Here is a 25420-nt window from a genome sequence, read left to right as displayed (position 1 = left end):
TTTTACATACCTGCCACACACATTTTATACTTGGTCTGTTTTGGTGTTTTCAGTTTTTGGCCTGTACAACACACATCAAATTTGTATAAGGAATGAATGATATTACATAGGGTTCACCTATAGCAAATTCACTTTCTCCTATGTTTTCATTCTGTCCTTGACTAGTAATTGTCTGATTGTGACTTTGCACTTTGGAGAAAAATATTTATGATCTAATTACTGGTTTCTTAGCGCTGTCAGTCCACAAAGTGTAAATGTGAAAATAGAGCAATTGATAACTTCACCAATTAGGAGTAACAGAATGCCTAATAAGTTAGTGTCAAATTACCTCTGCTTCATGGAGTCACGTCTTGGACAATGTCATGTACTCCACTTCCACTCCTCAAGAAAGTTGAATGTTTACATTTTGCCATAAATGCAACCCATTCCCCACCAAATCACTTACTTATGTCTGAGTGGAAGGAGTTAAAAGCACTAAAGAATGATCAGGCAGTTGCTTGACTATCTTAATATTCTGAACTCACTAATTTGGAGAAGAGGAGGTGCCTAGAACAATAAAACAGTTTCTATAGAAATGGACTATTCCATGGTCAGGGAAAGCAATACATTCTTGAAAATGGGCAGGTTTCATGAGATCCAGTCCCATGCTGACTGTTGCCTTTTTAACACTGCCTTGTGTGTGTAGATGTGGGCGTGTCTCTATTTATACCTAATTTTTTACAAAGTTAGTGGGAGGTGGCTCTTTGTTATACTTAACACTATTTGTGGCCTTATTTTCCAAGATGCTGAGCACCCACCATTCCTATATGCAGCAAAGGGATTTAATCATTTTAAGTTGAAATCTCAACAGAGCCTTTACTACAAATGAATGACTGATGCCTCCACCATCCATTTTAGGGATTTCTAAGGCACCTCTCCTTCTAGAGTCAAAGTCCCATTCCAAGGTAGAGGAAGTGGCTTTCTTTACTAGTGGAAATACTACTAATGAAGCTGTGGGTATTAAGCGCCTTTGAAAATCAGGCCACTTATGCTTCACGTGTTCAAGAGCCAGATTCTGCTTTTTCATCCCATATAGCTTGTCTGAAGTCAGTGTGCTGCAAGATTTTAAATTAGGCATAGAATCTGGCCCTAAGTTTTCTTGCAAAATGATCCAGGAAATGTTGCAGAGGGATCCCAATTTCTGCTGTAGTTACACCAAGTATAAATCCAGAGTAGCTCTGTTGAATTCAGCAGAATTACACCGTTGTACCCTGGATTTACACTGGTGTAACTGACAGCAGAATATGGCCCGGTTTAGGATGGAGTAAAATATAGGGATGGTGTATATCTGTAATTTTTCCTACCTTTCATGTGAACATAGGAATAATACCATATTTTTTTAAACCTGCTTTTCTTATAACTTGTCAGAACTCCATGAAGGTAATGTTCAAATGCCTATGGAAAAACTGTGGAAAGGTACTGAGCACAGCTGCAGGGATTCAGAAACACATCCGGACCATTCATCTTGGGTAAGAGGACAATCCTTCTTTGAAGAGATTTGGTACTGACCCATTTTCAGATTCTCCAATGCTCACACAAGCAGGGCCAGATGGAGGCATAGGACCAGCTTCTAGAGTCAAGTGATTACCTCAGAATTTAAGCTGCCATATAAAAAACAAACTAACAATGCCCTTCACCCCAGAAATGTGGCATGAGTGTAACCAACACAGTGGTTTCAAAAAGGAGTCTTTTTACCTACTTCTAAGTCCTAAACTCCTCACTGCCAATGTTTTTGAAAACTCAGTCTGTACGCTAAGAGTAAGTGAGGTAAATTTGGTGCAGTGACACAGTATATTCCATATGCAACAAAGGGATTTAATCATTTTAAGTTGAAATCTCAACAGAGCCTTTACTACAAATGAATGACTGATGCCTCCACCATCCATTTTAGGGATTTCTAAGGCACCTCTCCTTCTAGAGTCAAAGTCCCATTCCAAGGTAGAGGAAGTGGCTTTCTTTACTAGTGGAAATACTACTAATTAAACTGGTGACTGCCCACCTTTGCTATCACTTCTACTAGTACGACGAATACTCTGTATTTTCCATAGCCATACTTCATGTGAGGATCTTGAAGCACTTTACCAACATTAGCTATTTACCACGAGGCAAGTATCTCAATTTACTGATGGGTAAACTGAGGCACAGAAGTTAAGTGATGGGTCCACGGTCAAAAAAATGAGTCAGTGTCAGAGTCAAGAATGCCACGCAGAAGACTGACTCCTAGTCCCCTGCTCTAAAGAGTACATAAGACTTCTGCCAAGCCCTTCCCTGCAAATGAGCAAAATGTTTATATGATACACACATCATTCTTTATAAAAGTAAGCACAGCTGAAGCTTAAATGTTCATATATTTAATTTATTTGCTATGTATCTGGGACTTCAAAAATTAACCTTGAAATTCACACTGTTGCCTTAGTATAGTAATATGTGTTTTGTCTTTTCTTGAATTAGACGTGTAGGAGAGTCTGACTACAGTGATGGAGAGGAAGATTTTTACTACACAGAGATCAGGCTCAACACAGACTCAGTAGCGGATGGCTTAAGCAGCCTTTCTCCAGTCTCTCCATCTCTAGGATCTCCTCCTCCTTTTCCCACCCAAGATGCAAACCGTCCTGAAACTTCATGTGCCAAAACTGAGACTAAATTGATGACGCCTCTGAGCCGCTCAGCTCCTACCAATCTCTACCTCGTACACACGGATCATGCTTACCAGGTAAAGTCAGTGACATTGAACTAACCTATTTAATAGAATTCAGTGATCACACACCTGCTTGAGTTTAACAACCAAAGCCCTTTTACATCAACTAGATAATGTTTTTTTGTATGAAAGAGACACTGGGAGAGACTGACACTGCCTGGCCCATATTGGATTTTTCTGCACGACAAGTCCTAGTGGCTGCCAAAACATTTCTGATTGGTCTGTTGTGAGGTGGGCAGTGTTGCATACAAGTGGTTGAGCAGGAACAATAAAAAGAAGGCTATAATATCCACCGCTGTTACTGGTGATTCTTTACAAATGGCAGAAAAACCCAAGCAGATTCCAGATTCTATTAGAGAACTTTCCAACTTAATTCAAACAGCATGTAGAAATGAGTTTTTGAAAACTCTTGCTTTTAACATGCTTTGATTTCCTGAACACCATATAATTTCTAAGAAAAATATAGGCTTTGAAGTATTGGGGTCCATGGCCTGTGTAGCAGGGTGGACCCTGCTCCTGCTGTGAAGGGGTTTAAAAAGTGGCCTGGCAGGGCTCTCTAGGCTGGGCTGATTGGGGAAGTGGCTGCAGCTGAGGCCACGCCCCAAACTGAGCGACAGCTGGTCCCTATAAAAGGCCAGGGAAGCCAGAAGCTCAGACAGTCTTCCTCTGCCTGAGGAGGAAGAAGGGCCTGGCTGCAGGGGCTATAGGCAAGGTACCTAGGGTGAAGCAGGGCTGGGGAAAGGCTGAGGAGCTGGGGAGCTCTAGCCTAGAAAGCCCCAGGCTGCGGCCTAGCAGTGGGCCAACAGGTACTGGGGGTTGCAGAGGGCAGCCCAGGGGTAGGCCAAAGCAGCAGGTCCAAACCCTCCTTGCCAGTGATGAGTAGGCTGATACTGCAGTCTGCCCCAGGATGTGGGGCTAGACAATGACTGACAGTAGCCATATACTGAGGCAAGGTGGAGATAGAGGGTGGGGGTTCCCTAAGGAGGGGAGACCCTAAGAGAAAGGGGTTACTGCTAGGGGGCAGCACCCCATATAAAAGGGCACCGGGTCCAGGGAGGGACACGGGGGCCAGAAGACAGGCGGATCACCTGCCTGCAGAGGGCGCTCCAGCGCTGGACAGAGCTAATTCCCGGAGTCACCAGCAGGAGGCGCCGCAGGGGTGAGTCCGACCCGTTACACCTGCTTATGGACATAAGAACTGAATTCTTACCACATCTAATAAATTTAATAATTTTTTCATATATTGTATGTGTATTTTGCACAAACTAAAAACCTTTGTTATGCATCTGCAAGCACCAAAGCAATATAATATATTCAGCTGGATCTGATATCTAGTCTTTAGTGAGACCACCTCCAGCTGTATGTTAACTATAAGTAGGGTCCTACAAAATTCATGGTCCATTTTGGTCAATTTCACAGTCACGGGATTTTAAAAATAATAAAATGTCATGATTCCAGGTATTTAAATCTGAAGTTTCACAGTATTGTAATTTTAAGAGTCCTGACCCATAAAGGAGTTGTAGGGGGGAGGGGTTGCAAGGTTATTGTAGGGGGTTGTGGCATTGCTACCCTTATTTCTGCGCTGCTGCTGCTGGTGGCGCTGCCTTCAGAGCTGGGCAGCTGGAGAGTGGTGGCTGCTGGCCAGGAGCCTAATTCTGAAGTAAGAGTGGCGTGGTATGGTATTGCTACCCATACTTTTGCGCTGCTACTAGCAGGGCACTGCCTTCAGAGCTGGGTGCCCGGCTAACAGCTGCCCAGATTTGAAGGCACACAGAAGTAAGGGTGGCAATACTGTGACCCCCCTGTAACTCCCTTTTGGGTCAAGACCCCTAATTTGAGAAATGCTGGTCTCCCCTTTGAAATCTGTATAGTATCGGGTAAAAGCACACAAAAGACCAGAATTCATGGGGAGAGTCCAGATTTCACAGTCCATGATGCGTTTTTCATGGCTGTGAATTTGGTAGGGCCCTAGCTATAAGATAATTGGAGGTAGGCTTGGTCAGTGCTTTGGGTTTTCCTTGGAGGTCTCTCATTAAAGTATTTTGGGAAATAGCAGTGATGAAACCCTTTATCTGAGTGAGCATTGAACCAATGCTCCAGCATGGTGCTAGTGGATACACCATCTTCCCGTCAAACAAGCTGTTAGCCACTTGATGCTGCTAACCTTGCCAATTGTCTTTGGGTTTCAAACATTCCTGTTTTAAGGAAAATTATTGCAGAGATTGTGATAAAGCAATTCTGGTATCATTGCAAGTGACCAGATTGCCTTGATAACTTTCAGTCAGGCTTTCAGCATGGATATGTCACAGACACACTCTGACCTCATTGGCTGATGGCCTCCTATCGCTGGATAAGATTGTGTGTCAGTGTTGATTCTCTTAGATCTGTCAGCAGATTCTGAGAGCAGCTATTCACATACAGACCCTCGGTCCCGTAGACATTGTTGTTCACAGTCCTGGTCCTTTCCCCTTTGAGAAATCCCAGAGGTTGGCTTTAGACAGTGCTTATGTGTCCTGAGAACTACCTTGTGCAGAAGTCTGCAATATTCTAGTTTGTCATCTCTCCTGCTGAACATGACTGTGAGTCTAGTGAGGGAGACACTCAGATACGGTGAGTGACTGCAAACAAACATGATATTTTAAATTGATATTGGCTACAGGGCTGTCCAGAGGATTCAGGGGGCCTGGGGCAAAGCACTTTCGGGGGCCCCTTCCATAAAAAAAAAGTTGCGATACTATAGAATACTATATTCTCGTGGGGGGCCCCTGTGGGGCCGCGGGCCTGGGGCAAATTACCCCACTTTCCTCCCCCCGCCCCCGGGTGGCCCTGATTGGCTGGTGGAAAGACTGGAAGGAAAGCTCACTTTTAAATGGTCTAAATGTAAATGATAAAGGTTGATTCACAAAAGGCATAGGAAGCCAGTCCTAAAGGCAGCTACTCATTCACCTTGATAAGCAGAGAGGAACAAATTGTGAAATACTGTATAAAATAAGAAAGGAGTGAAGATGTGTTGAAGGAAACCCCAATTCAGCAGAGCACACCTTTTAGCCAGGTTCCAACAGCCCATATAGGAGGAGGCAGCTCAACAGAAAGATGCTCATCATAAATGTGATGAGCACATTATAAAACCTAGATGGAAGGAAAATGAGTGAGCTGAGAGGACAATAGTGTTGTTTTTCAAAATCTTGATTTAGCTTTATTTTTTCCAATAACTGTCCTTATGTGGTGAGAATGATTTCAGTCCACTGTTTTAAACAGAGAAAGCTGTTTTTCAGCATGTTTATCTTATAATTGCAGAATAGCTACCTCATATTGTTGATCATTAACTATTTTGGTAGCTGAAATTTCTCTCCTTTCACTCTTTAGTAGTTTCAATTAGACATTAGTTTAAAGTACTATATTTGGGTTTGCTCATTACTGGGCCTTTAATCGTTCTAGTTAAAGTTTTTGTAAGAATTGACCAGATGCTGGTTTTTAGAACTTTATATATATGGTGGGGAAGGGGGAACATACTTGCATATCTGGTAGTTGTGTTGAGGAATTAGACAGTTTTGGGAGGAAATTCTTAAAGAAATTCATTTTATGACAGAATTCCAGCTTCCTAGAGATCCCCAGACATGCTTATTGAATGCTCCAGTTGTAAACAGAATGGCAAAGTAATTTCCTTTTTTTCTTTTTTTTGTTTGTTAGTAGCAAGACTTTGTATTGCACATAAAAGTATGACTTCTCCTGCTATGCAATTGTGGTATAGTAAAATATGGATTATCTTTGTAATTACTCCTGGGAGACTTCTGTGTCAAAAAAATTAAAAATTCTGTGCAGGATATTTTAAAATTCTGCATGTTTTATTTGTCAAAATAACACAATATAATCATGCCAGTTTCAATTATGTTAATAATTTATTTCAAAATACCTGTCAGCAATACAGACAACAAAAAAGATTCAAGAAATGTTTTTTAACAAATAGATTCCTTACTAGGCATATTAATACAGAACTTTGAGTAATAATTCATTTAAACTACAATACAGAAACATATTTCCCGCACCCCTCAGAAGCAGTGCAAAGCTTTGAGGAGTCAGAGGTAATAGAGGAGCTGAGAGAGAAGGAAGTAATTGCTAGGAAGGAGCCTGGGAGTGGTTGGGTGTGGGTGAAGTATAGAACATGGGGGTTTTTTTGCAGGGGGTTCTGGCGGGGGAAGAATTGTAAGGGACTTGGGGAGCTTCCCCCATGCAGGCCCTGGCTGAGCCCTAGTCTCGCCCAAGCACATCTGCCCGTCCCCATGTGTCCCTTCTCCCCCTACCCCCACATGTCACTGCATCCCCACTCAGCCATCCCCTGTCCCCATGTGGTCCTGCACCCCCTACTCCCATTCAGCCCCACTCCAGTCTGTCCCCCACTCTAGCTCTTCTGGTCTATGTGCCCGCCCCCCTCCTGTAGCCCTGTGTGTCCCCACTCGGTCTGTCCCTCCAGGCAGGGCGCTGTGAGGAATGCAGTCTCTGCTCTCTCCCTATTGGCTCCTATGTTTGATGAGCAGTGAACAGGCTGCCTCTGTTCTGGCACAACAGCAGCCCCTGGTAGGTGAGAGGTGTAACTGCAGAGCCTCTCTGACAGAATGTATTTTCTGTGGAGAAAAAAAAAATCTGCAGGGCACATGAATCCCCCCCCTGAAGTATTGTAATGGAAAAGTTTTCACACCAAGTACATACAGGAGAAAAATGCCAAAAATTGGATAAGTATTTAGAAATTTGGTTACAATTTTTTGTATACTCAGTGGAGCAAGCCAGAATCTTTTGCCTGTTTCTTTGAATATTAATCTGGTCCTGAATAAGTGATGTACGATTAAGTATGTTAACATTTTATTGTAACTTTGCTTTAATTAAAAGTTTCAAAAGAATATATATATATATGGATTTGAGTTCATACCTAGTATTGTTTGATAAGACCTGAGCTTTTAAGTTTCTTATAGAAGCCATTTCTCAGGAGAGCTATAGCCTTTTTTCTGTGCAATTAAATAATGATTGCATATAAAGACCTTGTTCTTTCTTTGTTGCCCTATTTATGCTTATCCCCACAGAGAACAAGGATAGAATGCTTGTCACAGCCACCATTGTGGAATTATTTTGAGCTACTGAAAACCTGGATGATTTACAGTTTCAAAGAGCAAAAGATTTTGTTGCAATGCTTTGGAAGAGGAGCACTTATTTTTATTGGAATATTTTCTTTTTAAACAGGCCACTCCTCCAGTGAACATTCCAGGGTCAACAAAGTTCACTCCCAATGGCCGTAGCTTTAGCGTCTCTTGGCAGTCACCTCCAGTTACCTTCACGGGCATTCCGGTAAGTGGAAGATGAACAAAGAAGGTACCTAACCAATGGAAAGTTTTAAAACTTACCAGTAATGCTCTTATGATTTGAAATTAAATGTGACCAAGATACAGAGAAACAGATACATTCCCACAAGTCCTGATTCTTCTTCGAGTGCTTGCTCATATCGATTCCAATTAGGTGTGCGCGCGCTGCGTGCACGTTCGTCGGAAGATTTTTACCCTAGCAACACTCAGTGGGTCAGCTGGGCGCCCCCTGGAGTGGCGCCGCCATGGCGCCGGATATATACCCCTGCTGACCCAACCGCCCCTCAGTTCCTTCTTACCGCCCGTGTCGATCGTTGGAACAGTGGAGTGCGATTTTACTGACCTCCACCTCCCTAGCTACTCATAGTTCTCTAGTTATTTTTTTGTGTATATAGTTCAAAGTTTTATAGTTATAGTGTACTTAATATCGTTCATAGTTTGTGTTATAGTTAAGAGGGGTTCGGGGATTAGCTCGTTCCCCGCACCCGGTGCCGGGGCCCATGCCCGGTTCACCGGGTTTCAAACCGTGCTCGGCCTGTCGCAAGCCGATGCCAACAGGAGATCCACATGACTCCTGTCATAGGTGCCTCGGGGAATCTCACCTGACAGATAAGTGTCACATTTGCAAGGCCTTTAAGCCTAGAACAAAAAAGGAGCGGGACTCTCGGCTAAAACAGCTCCTCATGGAGGCAGCTCTTACCCCTCCATCTTCGGCACCGAGCGCTGGACAATCGGCGGGCAGAAGCACCTCCTCGGTACCGGACCGCCCCGGTACTGCCAAGACCTCTCGGCACTGGCCGTCGCCGGCACCGAAGTCGACTAGACACCGCTCCCTCTCCCTGAGGTCGAGAAAGCCTAAGACTCCTGCTGCTTCCGTGCCACCTGCACCGCAGCCAGAGAGCTCGTCTAAGTCGGATCGCCTGGCACTGACACCTGCCGCGGCACCGACGACGTTGGCACCATCAATTCCGGTCCCACAAGGGCCGTCGAGTTCGGTGCCTGTCAGCTCCCTGGCGCGAGCCGTGGTTGAGCTTACTATTCCATCCACGCCGGAGACATTCTCAACGGCGCGGGATCTGATTGCCATGACAGAGTCGACGCTGCCTCGTCCCCCGGCACCGCCAGTGTGGGTAATTCAGTCTATCGGGAAGCCTGCCTTGATATGACCATCCTCTGTTGGCACACCAGAGCGGCACTGTTCCCGATCACGGTCCCACAGACGTTCTCGGTCCCATCAGCGCTCCCGCTCCTGACGCCGCTCGCAGTCCCGGCACCATTCCCCTCACCAGTACCGGTCGCACTCGCGTCGTCGTTCAGTATCCTGTTCGCCTGCCCGCCACTCCCGGCACCGCTCCAGCTCCCGGCACCGCCCCAGGCACCGTGACTCCCATAGCCGCTCCCGACGTCGAGCCTCGAGATCTCGGTCGACCTCCCGGCACTGCTCCGGTCACAGGTCCCGATCTCGTTCCCGGTACCGGTCCCCGATGCCGAGTAGAGCAAAGTCTGCTAGAGACAGAGACTCTGCCCAGGGCTTCTCAGCTCCTCCATGGCCGTCCAGACACGCATCAGGGTCCTCCCACGCGGACAGCTCTTATGCACAGGACCATGACTCTGACATACCCACCAGAGTCTTCCAAGAGACCCAGGCTCAGGACCAAAACCCCCATCAGTGGTCATTCTGGACACCTTGGGCTTACCACCAGGCCCAAGGCGTACCAGTGGTGCCGTCCTGCTCTGTCCCATCAGAGCACAGAGTGCCAGAGGCGACGGTTAGCTGTCCACCTCCGGTGCGTGAACTGGGGCTTCCTCCGGAGCAGTCGGACTCCCAGGTTCCACTGGAGCAGGAGCTTGCCCAAGAGCAAGAGGCCACACAGGACCCGCTCGTCCCCAGCATCTCCTCTTCCTCTTCTCCAGATGAGGCGGTGGCAGGAACATCCTCCTCGGGCCCTCCTCCAGTAGACCTGAGAGCCCATCAGGACCTCCTCAGGAGGGTAGCACTCAATATGAACCTCCAGGTGGAGGAGGTCCCAGAGGTAGAGGACCCGGTAGTGGACATACTGTCAGTGGATGCCCCCACTAGAGTGGCCTTACCATTTATTAGGACCATCCAGGCCAATGCGGACACTATATGACAGTCTCCAGCCTCTATCCCTCCTGCAGCCAGGGCAGTCGAGCGTAAATATATGGTGCCCTCTAAAGGGTATGAGTACTTGTATATCCATCCTCCTCCCTGCTCACTGGTCGTCCAGTCTGTTAATGAGAGGGAACGCCATGGCCAGCAGGCACCAGCCCCGAAATCGAAGGAGGCTAGGCGGATGGACTTACTGGGCCGCAAAGTTTACTCTGCAGGTGCCCTACAGCTCCGGGTGGCAAATCAACAAGCCCTGCTTAGCCGCTATAACCACCTGGGTGGGGGTGGGTAAGTTTACGGAGCTTCTCCCGCAAGACTTCCACCAAGAGTTCGCTGCCCTCTTGGAGGAAGGGAAAAAGGTGGCCAGAATTTCCCTCCAGGCTTCGTTGGACGCAGCCAACTCAGCAGCCAGGACTCTGGCCTCGGGTGTTGCCATGAGGCGCATCTCATGGCTTCAGGCTTCAAGCCTCCCACTGGAGCTGCAGTATACCATCCAGGACTTGCCATTTGATGGTAAAGGCCTATTTTCGGAAAAGACTGACCCCAGGCTGCAAAGCCTGAAGGACAACAGGGTCATAATGCGTTCTCTGGGCATGCATATGCCAGTGACCCAACGTTGGCCTTTCCGTCCCCAGCCTCACCGCCCATTCCCTGCGCCTAGACAAAGACAGGACTTTGGCAGGCGGCGCAGCCGAGGTGGTCGCAGGCGACCTTCAGGATCCCAAGCGGGCCAAAATCAAAGTCCTTCGAAACCACCACCGGGACCAAAGGCGAACTTTTGAAGATGCGCCCGAGAGCGACGTACCAGTTACAGGCCAGGATCCCTCTCTTCCCTTCTCCAACCGTCTCTCCTACTTCCTCGCGGCGTGGTCCCAGTTAACTTCGGATCGCTGGGTCTTACGCACGGTGGAGTATGGGTACCACCTCCAATTTATTTCAACCCCGCCCTCCCGCCCTCCAACCCCGTCCCTCTTCAGGGACCCCTCTCATGAGCAATTCCTCTTACAAGAGGTGCGGACGCTCCTCACCATGGGAGCTATAGAGGAGGTACCAATGGACGAAAGGGGCAAGGGGTTTTACTCCCGTTATTTCCTAATCCCCAAGTCGAAGGGAGGTCTCAGACCTGTCCTAGACCTGCGAGGACTCAACCAGTTTATGATAAAGTTGAAGTTCCACATGGTATCCCTGGGGACCATTATCTCGTCCTTGGATCCTGGAGACTGGTATGCCGCCCACGATATGAAGAACGCGTACTTTCACATCACCATTTTTCCTCCGCACAGGAGATTCCTTTGCTTCATAGCCAACCGTCAGCACTTCCAGTTTACGGTCCTGCCGTTTGGCCTTTCTACAGCCCCAAGGGTATTTACAAAGTGTATGGCCGTAGTCGCCTCCTACCTCCGCCGACGTCGGATACACGTTTTTCCATATCTGGACGATTGGCTCATCTGAGGGGCCTCCGAGACACAAGTCACTCAGCATGTGGGCATCGTCAAGGACCTATTCACCCGCCTAGGCCTGATGATCAATGTAGAAAAATCCACTCTGGTTCCCACGCAGAAGTTAGACTTCATAGGAGCTATCCTGGACTCCAATCTAGCCAGAGCCTGTTTACCACAGCCACGCTTTCAGGCGATGGCAACAATCATCCGAGGTCTACAGAATTTCCCGAAGACCTCAGCTCACGCTTGTCTCGGTCTCCTGGGTCATATGGCTGCCTGCACGTTCATAACCAAATACGCCAGGCTCCGCCTCCGCCGTCTGCAAGTTTGGCTCAACTCTGTATACTGCCCGGGCAGGGACCCAATAGACACGATAGTCACTGTTCCCCTAAGCACACTAGGCTCCCTAGACCGGTGGCTAACTCCCTCCTTGGTGTGTACAGGGCTGCCGTTCCATCCGCCCCAGCCCTCGATGTCCCTGACGACGGACGCGTCATCTCTTGGCTGGGGTGCTCACCTCGGACACATTCGTACTCAAGGCCGCTGGTCACTTCAGGAGCTGACATTACACATAAATGTCCGAGAACTAAGAGCAGTCCACCTGGCTTGCCAGGCATTCCAGCATCAGTTACAGGGCCGTTGTGTCTCAGTGTTTACAGACAACACAACAGCCATGTACTACATAAACAAACAGGGAGGGACACGATCCTCCCCCCTTTGTCAGGAGGCCATCCAACTCTGGGACTTTTGCATAGCCCACTCGATAGACTTGGTACCGTCCTTTCTCCCAGGGGTTCGGGACACTCTGGCGGATTGACTCAGCAGGTCCTTCCTGTCTCACGAATGGTCGATCCGCCCAGACGTTATTCATTCTGTTTTCCAGAACTGGGGATTTCCCCACTTAGACCTGTTCGCTTCCCGCGCATGCCAGATGTTCTGCTCCTTCCACGGTCTCTCCCCGGGATCGATCTCGGATGCTTTCCTGATACTGTGGAAGGGCCAGCTCCTTTATGCCTTCCCACCATTCCCGCTGGTTCACAGGGACCTGCTAAAACTCTGCAGGGACAGAGCGCACCTCATCATGATAGCTCCAGCGTGGCCCAGGCAGCACTGGTTCACCACATTGCTCGACCTGTCGCTAGCCAACCCAATTACCCTGCCACTCCACCCAGACCTCATAACTCAGGACCATGGCAGACTTCGCCACCCGGACCTGCAGGCCCTTCACCTCATGGCGTGGCTGCTGCATGGCTAAACCAGTCAGAGTTGCGTTGCACTGCATCCGTACGTCAAGTTCTCCTGGGTAGCAGAAAACCTTCCACCCGGTCAACGTATCTGGCCAAGTGGAAGCGTTTCTCCTGCTGGTGTGAAACGCATAATCTTACTCCCACTGAGGTCTCAATCCCCTCTATTTTGGACTACCTCTGGTCTCTCAAACAGCAGGGCCTAGCAGTATCATCACTGAGGGTACACCTGGCAGCCATCTCTACCTTCCACCCAGGGGAAGGTGGCCGTTCCATGTTTTCACACCCTATTGTTTTGAGGTTCCTCAAGGGCTTGGAGCGCTTGTACCCCCAAGTACGCTGCCCAGCCCCGACCTGGTCTTAACCAGACTTATGTCTCCCCCATTTGAGCCGTTAGCAACCTGCTCGCTACTCTACCTGTCTTGGAAGACAGCTTTCCTTGTAGCCATTACATCCGCCAGACGAGTCTCCAAGCTTAGGGCTCTTACGGTAGACCCGCCGTACACTGTGTTCCACAAGGACAAGGTGCAGTTGCGACCACACCCGGCATTCCTCCCTAAGGTGGTTTCAGCCTTTCATGTTAACCAGGACATCTTTCTCCCGGTCTTCTTCCCGAAGCCACACTCAAGGCGACGGAAGCAGCAATTGCACTCCCTGGACGTCCGTAGAGCGCTCGCTTTTTATATCGAGCAGACAAAATACTTTTGGAAAATGCCCCAACTCTTTGTCGCGATAGCAGACCGAATGAAAGGCCTACCTGTTTCCTCTCAGAGAATCTCATCTTGGGTTACATCATGCATCCGCAGTTGCTATGATTTGGCTCATATTTCTCCAAGCCACATCACCACCACACATTCTACCAGGGCTCAGGCTTCATCTGCCGCCTTCCTGGCTCGTGTACCTATCCAGGAGATATGTCGCGCAGCTACCTGGTCTTTGGTCCACACCTTTGCATCACATTATGCTCTCGTTCAACAATCCAGAGATGATGCAGCCTTTGGCTCAGCACTTTTGCATTCTGCAACATCTCACTCCGACCCCATGGCCTAGGTAAGGCTTGGGAATCACCTAATTGGAATCGATATGAGCAAGCACTCGAAGAAGAAAAGACAGTTACTCACCTTTGTAACTGTTGTTCTTCGAGATGTGTTGCTCATATCCATTCCAAACCCGCCCTCCTTCCCCACTGTCGGAGTAGCCGGCAAGAAGGAACTGAGGGGTGGTTGGGTCGGCAGGGGTATATATCTGGCGCCATGGTGGCGCCACTCCAGGGGGCGTCCAGCCGACCCACCGAGTGTTGCTAGGGTAAAAAAATCTTCCAACGAACGTGCACGCGGTGCGCGCACACCTAATTGGAATGGATATGAGCAACACATCTCGAAGAACAACAGTTACAAAGGTGAGTAACTGTCTTTTCTCCTCTTACACCAGCGGTTCTCAAACTATATAGGTTGGGACCCCAAAGTGGGTCGCAACCGCTTTTTAATGGGGTCGCCAGGGCTGGCATTAGACTTGCTGGGGGCTGAAGTCCGAACCTCACCACCCAGAGGTAAAACCAAAGCCTGAGTCCCATTGCCGGGGGCCAAAGCCAAGGGCTTCAGCCCTGGGTGGCGAGGCTCAGGTTACAGGCCCATGCCTGGGACTGAAGCCTTTGATTTTGGCCCCCTTGCCCAGAACAGTAGACTTTGGCTTCAGCCCTCCCACCTGGGGCTGTGGGACTCTGGCGGGCTCAGGCTTTGGTCCCCCCTCCTGGGATCAAGTAGTAACTTTCGGGGTCAGAAGGGGATCATGGTACAATGAAGTTTGAGAACCCCAGTGTTATACTACATTGACTTACATTCATTCAGTTACTCCCAATTTACAATATGTAAACCATTGGAGAATCAGGTCTGTAGTATATTTTTAAAACTATCTGATTACAAAAGAATGAACTGGGTAGCTGCAGAGTCTGTAAAATCTTCTACATTTGCCACTGCATGTGTCCGTTGTTTAGTTTTATAATTAATCCTTTAGAAATATAGAGGAAATGATCATTTTCCTAGGCGGCTTATTAGAAAGGTACTTATGTTTAAAGAATCTAGCAGAGGTGCTGATGTCCAATAGATACCCCTGGGGGAATTCTGCGCCACTGCGTGTGAACAGAATTCATGTCCCCCGCCGATTTCTTTGCTTCCCTATAGAAAAATGACTTTCTGACAGGGAAGCTGCAAGAGCAGTCACACACCACTCCTAGCACCGCAGGTACAACGTTTCGGCCCCCAGAGCAGCTCACAGAGAAGTAAATCACTGTGGGGCTGGGGACACCCCGGCCAGTAGTTCCTACCCTGTGCCAGGATCAAGTGCTAGTCCTGGCTGGGCTGCTGGCAGGAGAGGACGGGACTTCCTCTTCCCCTGCAAGGAGTGACTGGGCTGTGTCAGATCCACCCCTAGAAACCTCCCCCAGTTGCAGGAAACTCAGCATCGTCCCCTGCTTCCTGCCCCCATCACTCCTCAGCTGTGGGGAGGAGGTGTCACTCTGTGGGGAGCTGCTCCCTTATCCCCCCAAGCCCTGTGCATCTGGACCTCCCATACCCAGACACCCCTGCCAAGCCTCACCCGATACATTCAGATCCCCCCTAGCCTGCCCTACCCAAACCCCACCCCACTGAAGCTCAACCCCAGCTCTGACCCCCTGTCTCCAGACTCCCACCCCTGCACCCAGACCACCCCTCACTGAGCTCCCGGGGCTGGGGGCAGGGTTCTGCCTGTGCTGCAGCGGAGGGCAAAATTGCTTGTTTGTCCAGTGTGTCGACCGAACATCGGTTGGGACGCAGGACAAACAAGCAAATATCAGGACAGTCCTGATAAAATCGGGACGTCTGGTCAGCCTAATCCCAATGCCCCTGTACCTGGAACCCCCTCAAAGAGCCTCTGTGCATCCAGATCACCCCAATGAGCTGCTGGCACCCATATTGTCCCACACAGAATCCTCTCACCCCACACCCAGATCCCCCCACACTAAGCCCCTCCACCCTTGGATCCTGTCTGGTTGAGCCTGCCTGCCCCACTCCTGGCACAGAACCCCAGGGTGTTTCTGGGCAGGCCCGGGCCTTGTGCTGTATCAGGTGCAGTGCAGCCTCACCGCTGAGTCAGTGTCTTGGGGGCAGGGATGGGTCTAGCTTTTTTGCCGCCCCAAGCATGGCAGGCAGGCTGCCTTTGGCAGCATGCCTGCGGGAGGTCCACCGGTCCCACAGCATTGGCGTACCCACCGCCGAATTGCCGCTGAATCCGCGTGACTGGCAGACCTCCCACAGGCAAGCCACTGAAGGCTGCCTGACTGCCGCCCTTGCAGGGACCACCAGGGTGCCTGCCGCCCCAGGCTCACGCTTGGTGCGCTGGTGCCGCCGCTGCCTGGGGGTGGAGGACTGCAGGGTGATCTTCCACCTTTGTGCAGCCAATGGCCTGTGCTCCCCACTGCCACGTTGGAGCCTCTGCATTTATTTATTGACAAATAAAACTTGTAGAATTTTGCAGAATTTTAAAATATTGGGCATATAATTTTTAGGGACAGAATGTCCCCAGGAGTAAATACAACACTGCAACTCCTGTACAACTGAAAGAAAAGAATTTGCCTAACACAACTGAATGATGTATTTTTAAGTAAGTCCTGATTCTAGCCTCAGATACATGCATGCAACTTCTGTTGATTTCACAAGGGAACATTTTGCCTTTATATTGAAAACATGCACTTAGTATGTATTGAAATTATTTGTTAAATGGTGGAGTATTAGATTTCAAGATCAACTTTGCCAAGGATTATAAAATACCACCACAAGTCCCTGAGAGTATATTTATGAAAGTAAATGGAATTTTTGCCTGAGTAAGGACTGTTGAATCAGGCCTTTTGCTTAATTATAGAGAAACTTTCCACAATACCATCCAAATAAAATAAGGGTTGAGAGAGAGGCAACTAGATAATACTAGGTGACAGGTACATAATTCAATGTGTATACAAAATTTAAATTCAAAATCATTAATTTTAAGATGCAGAAAATCTATTAGTGAATAAATATTCTCATTTTAATTTTTATTAAAAAATGTTAAGCAGGTTTCTGATCGGCTGGCAATCATTTTTATGTTGGATATCAAAGCATTTCATTTCAAATTACACAATCAAAATTTTCACAGTTTTATCACATAATGCACACTAGTCATCCAGAGAGCCACAGCGGTTTTGGGGGTTTTTTCTTGGCAATGTATAATAGACATGGTGATAACAGATATGGCCTCCCTGGCCTCGCTTCACCAAGTGAATCTCAAAAGCCTCTTACTCTCAACCTTTGGTAAGTCTTGGAGATTTTCTGCAAAGGCAGTGGTCTCCTGCAGGGCTGATAAAAATGAAAGTGGTTGAATCAATTACACTGCACTCTGCCAATGAATATTTATTAAATTCTATCAAGGAACAACTAACAGTGAAAGCCATCATGCTGGCAGCAATTTGAACAAGAGTGCCTCGACAGAGCATGCCATGTGTAAAGTACTCTCAGAATTCGATTGCACAACAATACAGTTGATAGAGTAATTATTAAACTAGCTCCTTTTGTGGAGTAGCAGAAATTGGCGCCAGTAGTATTGGGAATCCAAGAATGCAATTAGTGACATTGTAAATCAGACACTAAAAGGGAAGGGATTAGACATGTAGGTATTTAGTTGACTTCAAGCAATAACATTGATCTTGCAGCTAGAGAGAGAGAGTGTTCCCAGCAGAATTTAAGAAACAACAAATAATTTTCTGGGAAATTATAAGATGCTAGTGATTTACAGTATCATTTAAAACAATCTCATGTGAAGATCTAGAATAACAGTGTTGATAGCACAATTATAGGCCATTTTTATCCCTCTTTCTTCTGACAATCTTACAAATGCTGCTCAGTCCAAAAAACAAACCACCAAATCAGCCACACAGCACCACTAAATGGACACGTCTCTGTTTTATAATTCTTAATAGGCATTAAACATATTAGGTGAAATGGACACTAATATTTTAAAGATGTATGTGGAGGCTGTTTTCTTCCTCTTTTTCCATCTGAGAGGACAAAAAGGTACTGCTATTGAAAAAGGGCACTCCAAGCAGTGTGAAAAATAGCCCATCATTCTTGGTCTTATTGTTAATAATTACTAGCGTTTAGCAGGTAGTGCAGTTCACATCCTCAGAGGACTTTGCACACATTGCGGCAGCCAGGCCCTAACTAATGAATACTAGAGAGTTCAGCCCAGCTCCTCAAAGCACCTGTCTGGCTCTTTAGGCTCCTAAGTCCACCATTTAGGCACCACTGACATTCTCAAAGCTGCTGCTGAAGTGACCACGGGTCAGCATATGCAAAGTTGACTGAACCCTAATGCTGTCCCATAGTTAGTGTGCATCTCTGACCCTACCTCATGCTGAAGCTCCAGAGATGGGATTCTCAAATTAGTCATGGGGATCCCTGTCTCACAGGTCCTGTAGACAAGCTCTGAGCACACCAAGACTTGATGCCTGTCAGATCCTGCTGGAGACAGGCCAGCAATAGGTGATGGGGTAGAACAGTCCCCACCCAGGAGATGCACTGGACCATAGGGAAATGTAGGATGAACATGAAGGGGTATCGCATATGAGCGAGAGAGAGGGGAAGATGGTTTCAGTTGCTAGGACGTGGGTTGCTTAAGTGTCTGAGCTGATTTAGGTGCCTAGCTCCAGGAGAGGATTCATGGCTGAGGAACGCTCGTACGTCTACCTCGTCAGCAAGGCACACCAGGTCAACCACTTCAGTGCCTAAAACGCTCTCTTCAGCATTTCACTCCTGGGTCGTTTAGGCAGCTCTGTGGCTTCTGAGTCATTTCTAGGTGTGACAGGAGCCCTGGGGTGCAGCCTGGGATCGTGGGACTGCTGTTTCCCCCTTAACTCTCCAGCCTGGGCTGTCTCTCACCATGCCTTGCTAGTGACAAGCAGCAAACCACTCCAGCTGCTGTTATCACTCAGCACAACAGCATGTGGAGCCCCACCCCCAGCTAGATGCATGAATGCTCCCAGAGCCACTCATGAATCACACAGAGAAAGGCACTAGCCAAATCCCGCCCAGTTCCCACCACTGTACCTCAGGAATATACCGAGCAGTGCAAATTTATTAATTGGTTCACCACTTCATCAATGGAAAGTGCTCAAGTTTACAAAAACTGGTGTATATCCAAACACCCGTACCAAGCACTTCAGGCAAACTCACTGGTAAAGATAAATTTATTGACTACAAACGATAGATTTTAAGTGATTGGCTTTTTGCCTGAGTTAGTTACCAAAAGAAAAGAAAATATAAGCACGCAGTCTGAACTCTCAACCCTATTAGACTGGGCAACAACTAGACTAAGCAGTTTTCTCACCCCACTGGATATTTCAGTTCACAGTACACAGGGTTGACCCTTGAAACCTGAGCCAGTCTTCAGTCTTCTCAGTGTCCTTGTTGCTTGCAGCTTAGATGAGGGAAGGAGAAAGGCCAAGCAGCGGGCCCCTATATTCTGTTTTATACCCTTAGTCCATCTGCTTGGAGAACACAAGTCCAGGCATGGCTGGTGGGCATTGCTGAGTCACCAGGCAAGGTTGAGCAATTCTCCTGGTATAGCCTTACACAGGTGAGTCATTGACTTGTAATTCCCTTGCTGGACAATGGCTGTTGACGGTTGATACTCACTGTTGTCTCTGGGCAGCTAATATCTGGCCAATTTGCAGCTTATAGCATGTTTTACCGACAACCGTACAACACAATCTCTCAACTTCATATGCACTGATAGTATACATATTTAGATAGAACAGTGACTTTCAGCAGATCATAACCTTTCCCGATACCTTTCCTGGCATGCTTTATATGCAAGATCACAAATTATATATAAATGAGGAATATGGCGGTTACAGGTTACCCCCAAGGTATAGAATGTCACATGAGGTTGCCAGGCACCCCATACAATGCATGGAAGAGTTAGGCACCTAACTCAGGGCTGAGAATTCCATTGGGCAGCAGGCTTCTTCAGGGTTAGATACTCCCATGCTTAGCAGTGCAACAACTATGTATGTTTAGGATCTGGGCCTTCGTCCCTACTTACCATCACAACACCCTGCATTCTCCCTAATCCTCTTCTTAAAAGTAGGGTTCCCCCTAGGGTGCCACTTGGAACTGGGGTACCAGTGAGCCCACCTAACCCACCAGCCTGGGCTCCCTTTCACCCTGTAGTGCTGTGATAAGTTGCCAAGCTCTCAAAGCTTACTCTGTCACCAGCCTACACACAGATAGGGACACACCCCGCTGCAGCCTCACACGCATACATGCTGAGATCAGCTCTGCATGGGAAGGCTCAGCTATGGCACCTCCCAGTTGTGAAGGCATGCACCCTGCTCCAGAGTGTAAACCAAAAATTATACCAGCTTGTGCTGCACAGAGAACTGTACAGCGTAAGCTCATAAAATTAGCTCCCTCCCTCAATGTGGAGAGAGAGAGATGCAACCACTTTCTGCTCCAACTTGTAACTTCCACACACTGGTTTTAGACAAAACAAAAACAAGTTTATTAACTACAAAAGATAGATTTTTAAGTGATAGCGAACAGATCAAAGCAGATTACCTTAATAAACAAAACTGCAAACTGAGCTTAAATACACTAGATAGGTAGGATATGAACTAGCAAATTCTCACCCTGAGTGATAAACAGGCTGGCAGATTCTTAAGGTACAAGTTGCCTTGGCTTTCCCAGGTTTTCATACATAGGCTAAAAACCCCTCTAGCCTGGGACCATCACTTCCCCCAGTTTAGTCCTTGCCTCAGATGTTTCCAGATGTGTTGTTGTAGAGTGAGGTCCCATCATGATGTCATTGTCCCCTTTTTATATCATCTTCCTCCTTGCTGGAAAGCTCTTTTGCTGTGAGCTGGGTCAAAGAGTTTCCATTGTGTAGTGCTATCTCTGAGAAGTTTCTGGGGTAATCCTTGTGGTTGTGTGCGCATTTCCTCAATAAGCCTTTAACATTGTTTGGCCTTTTTACTGTTGTCCTGAAAGGCTGCTTGTGGGTGTTTTCAACCTCACAACATGCTTCGGTAACACATACATAGCCAAACTTCATAACTTTACATACGATAATAGCACATACAATCCAATGAGATATTACTGTCTAGAAGATCAAGACTTTTAGAATGCTACCTCACAAGGCATACTTTGTACAAAACGTATCCTAATTACATGACAGTGGTGAATAGTGGGGTGCCAGGATGTCACAGGGACATCGAACAGAGAACTGATTAATGTGAGTGATGAGTCCCTCCTGTATCAATTCTACATACTCTGTGGCTTTAATCCTTGAGCTTGGTCTGAGCAGAGTCTATACATTGGCACGAGTAAAGTTAACTGCTACGTATGATTCTCCATGTGAAACAGAAATAAATAAGTCTCACACCGATGGTGTACCTGTTCCCATACTCAAAAGAGGCATATGCATAATAAAAAGAGGCACGGTAAGGAGATCAACTGTCATGCAGATAATCCAGTGGGCAGGGATGACATTGGAGTTTGCAGATTGGTACCAGAGGGCCTAATTTGATGGCCATGCAGCAGCAGCAGGAGTTTTATTAATGCAGGATTGGGTTCCCCATGCACTCAAGTGTGCTGTCAAGCTGTTTAAAGTAGCTCATGAGTGTGAGTGCAAGCCTCAGGGCAGACTGTTACAAACCAGGGCACAAACCCCTAAATGGGCTGTGTTCTACAATTAGTAGGGCTGTCAAGCAATTTTAAAAAATTGATTAATCATGCTGTTAAACAATAATAGAATAGAAGTGGGCAGCATTATCTCCTGCAAATGTAAACAAACTTGGCTGAACAAGAAGTAGGACTGAGTGGACTTGTAGGCTCTACAGTTTTACCTTGTTTTATTTTTTAATGCAGTTATTTTTTGTACATAATTCTACATTTGTAAGTTGCACTTTCACAACAAAGAGATCGCACCACAGTACTTGTATGAGGTGAATTGAAAAATACTATTTCTTTTATCATTTTTACAGTGCAAATATTTGTAATAAAAATAATATAAAATGAACACTGTGCACTTTGTATTATATGTTGTAATTGAAATCAATATATTTGAAAATGTAGAAAACATCCAAAAATATTTGATAAATTTAAATTGAGTCTATTGTTTAACAGTACGATTAAAACTGTGATTAATTGCGATCAATTTTTTTGAGTTAATTGCATGGTTAATGGCGATTAATCAACAGCCCTAATAATTAGATTCCGCCAACCAAGGAACAAGTGTGAATTCCTAAAGCATGATAACAGCCTTACCATGGAGTCACAGACAGTCCCTTGGGCACTCCTGTCTATCTTGTCACTTAGCCAAGCCTGCCTTACACCAAAGCCTTACACCAAAAAGCACACCAATATTCAGGTTACTCCCAGTCCCAAAGGACGAGTCACCCTAGGTCAGTTGTACCTCAGATCTCAAACCAAAGACCATGCTCACAGCCAACCCTATAATATTAACTAAGAAAAATAAATGAGTTACTTACAAGGTTAAAGCCGGTAAACATACACACAAATGAGATAGTCTTAGTTTCCAAAAGGTAATAGTAGCTGCTATAATATGCAAGTTCTAGGGTTTCTTTAGGGCTAACCTAAGCCAAGCAGTTTGGGAGTCCCTGGCTAATATATTGCCCTTTGAATTCCAAGCAGCATAGTGACCACAATTCTTCCTTGATAGGGATTTTATACCCTTCCCCCAGCGTTCTAGCTGTGATAGGATGAGGGCTTGTGCACAGACCCTCTTCATGGGTGTGGGGGAAGCAATTAAAGTTTGTGGCCACCGATGTTCCACAATGGCTTGTCTGGTGTCTAAAGGCCTTCTTTTGTTGGGGAGAAGATGACACCTCTTGTGATAAATGAGCATTTCACACTTGGTAATGCTTCTCTACTGACTGTGGGGTTTCACAGTTTTAGCAAACACTTTTATAGTTACAGAGCAAACACTTAAACTTTACCTTATAACTTGAGATACAAATATTATAAGTGAGATTAATACTTGCAGCATCCCACAAGCATTTCATAAAATCTAAACACATTATTAGAATGCTAATATCTATTTTAACAATACTAACACACCGGTGAGCCAGACTGGTTTCCAGCTACACGTTTGTCAGCATTCAGTGAGACCTGGGGCGTTGGCAGAAGCTGGCCACCTGGTCTGCCAGCATCACATGTCCATCTCTGCTGTGTGCCAAGAAGATAAATCATGGCAGCCATTAAAAGACTCAGAAGGGTGAAACCAGAGAAGATCTGTGAGTATGGGATTTCAGAGTTAGATTCAGCTCCTGATTCTATTGGGAATTGTACTTACAGAAAATCAGAGTGAAGGTCTCTAAGTCCCCGGCTCTGAATACTCATGGGAGGGGGTATCCCCCACAGGAAAGGAACCAGTTCTGATGCCTCCCTCCTTACAGCTGCCAGCATAGGGGGCATTTTGGGGAAGTGGCTGGAACACACAGTGCTCTGGTAATCCCCAACTAGAGGATCATATACAGCTGGTGGTGTTTAGTGCCATTGCTAACCTTCATCAAGGCTGGGACAGAGAAGCCAGGGGCTATAATCATCTCCCTGACAGCTGCATCATTGCTGCACCCAGCGTAAGCTGGGCACAGCAGAATATCTGGCCTTCAGTGTATGCTACAATTCAATAGAAGCATACTAGAACATTTCAGCATGGTGCCAACAATCTCCCAAACCACTGCACAAAAATAGACTAGACTTCAGATGAGGGCTTGTCCACACAAGTTAAAGAGTGTTTTTATAACCAAAACCAAAACAAACAAACAATCTCCTCTGATCCATTTATAACACCGCACTTGGGGGAAGCAGTTGTTCAGCAAGATTCATCACCCCACCCCCTCAACCATTTGTCAACTGAGATTGTGTATCTACACCTTCCAGTCTGCCTGTGAGTGTGTATCAGAGCATTCTGGTAAAGTCTGAGCCACTACCCTTAGTACCTTAGCAGGACATGAGCAATGCACTCTGGGATGTCCTGTCACACAGCAAGCTGGGAGGAAGATGGACTGACTAAGCTAGGTGTTCAAGCACAGTTAAGGGATCCCATCCACATGGCAGAACAACAGTTTAACAAATGGGTTACAGAATGGCAGCCATGTGCCAGCTTAGGACTCCAGAAAGGACAAACATGGTTAGCAGGCACAGTTTCCAATCAAGTATTTACCATACTGCACATGGTCACATGCCATGTTTAGAATCAGCCACACCACTAACTGGTTAGAGCCATTCCTGATTTACACCAGTGTAACTGAGATCAGAATCTTGCCAGAAGTAATTAGATTAAATGATTAGTCGCTATATTACTGTAAACCAGAGTTTTCCTTCACTAGACTGTTCTCTACTGTGCCTGCAGTTAGATAAGAGCTTTCTGCTCAACAGATAAGAGGGAATGCAGAAGCTGTGTCAATTATATGCCAGTAGCATTACAAAAATTCTCTATGTGTTTATAGCAATGGCATTGCTAGACAGCACTTAGCCAGGCTGAAACAAAGAATATGCAGTTTCCTTGTCCTAATTCTTCAAAATGGATGGTATGAGCATTTAAAAAAGACAGTGGTGAAAAATGATAATTTACAAAGGACTGTTACTTAAACGATCTTCAACAATTTGTTGGAATCTAAATTCAAGGGCACAGCAATCTCCGTATTCAGAAACATCTTAAGGAAAACGCATTTCTTTGTGTACATCAAAATAAGCATTCAGAGCTATCATAGACATTTATCAAAGGGGTAGCCGTGTTAGTCTGGACCAGTAAAAGCATCAAAGAATCCTGTGGCACCTTATAGACTAACAGACGTTTTGGAGCATGAGCTTTCGTGGGTGAATACCCACTTCGTCGGATGCATGACTACAGACATTTAACAACTCCTCCTAGGGTTCTTGTAGATGGTTTTTATGTTGATCTCCTCCACACCGGAGCAGAATCACCTCCTGAGAAATCAGAGTTCACAGGAAAGGTTTAGGGCCACCAAAATTGATATTGAGTTGATTTGAGTTGCCCATGGCCAGGCCCTTGTAGTAAGTTTACTCAAAAGGGGATGCGTGGGCAAAAGCCATCTACCACCCTCCTCTGCCAGGGGCACAGAGCCACCCAAATAGGGGAAAAGACTCTGAAGGAGGTTTCAAGGGCATGGGAAATACGGTGATTCAGTACATCTCCTTGACAGCCTCTGCCAGCAGGGATCCTAGGGAGCCATAAACTAGAACGAACATTCCTGGTAGAGCCGCCAGGGGAGAGCTCCGGTCATACTTACAGTGCTCCCTCCAGGAGGAATCCCCCTTTTATGTAGCTGCCAGGGATGCAGGTGTGTAAACCACACCCTACAGTAATAAGTGAAACCCCTTGATTGCAGTGTGGGTTATTCATTTTTAATCTTAGCCGGGCTACATCCTCACCCCTTTTTCCCTGATCAAATGAGAAGTCAT

The 25420-nt window shown here is 46.7% G+C and overlaps 1 protein-coding gene across 6 annotated transcripts in view; it reads left to right on the top strand.

Moving 5' to 3' along the window:
- ZNF704 (zinc finger protein 704) overlaps positions 1 to 25420 on the top strand; it is a 220771-nt gene that overhangs the window by 176936 nt on the left and 18415 nt on the right. For 5 of the 6 annotated variants that reach the window (XR_005594086.1, XM_039524628.1, XM_039524629.1 and 2 more), the window contains exons 5-7: positions 1408 to 1508; positions 2491 to 2752; positions 7970 to 8074. Coding sequence is in view for 5 of the 6 variants with exons in the window: in XM_039524628.1 (XP_039380562.1) it covers positions 1408 to 1508; positions 2491 to 2752; positions 7970 to 8074 (468 nt within the window). In the remaining variant the exon portion in view is untranslated. Of the gene's footprint in view, positions 1 to 1407; positions 1509 to 2490; positions 3011 to 7969; positions 8075 to 25420 lie in introns of those variants that run through there. The other variant, XM_039524631.1, reaches the window with a different exon arrangement.

Source organism: Mauremys reevesii, linkage group 2 (assembly GCF_016161935.1).
Source record: "Mauremys reevesii isolate NIE-2019 linkage group 2, ASM1616193v1, whole genome shotgun sequence".
NCBI classification, from domain to species: Eukaryota; Metazoa; Chordata; order Testudines; family Geoemydidae; genus Mauremys; species Mauremys reevesii.
The sequence above is the reverse complement of the archived record's forward strand: the minus strand, read 5'-3'. Positions and strand labels throughout refer to the sequence as shown.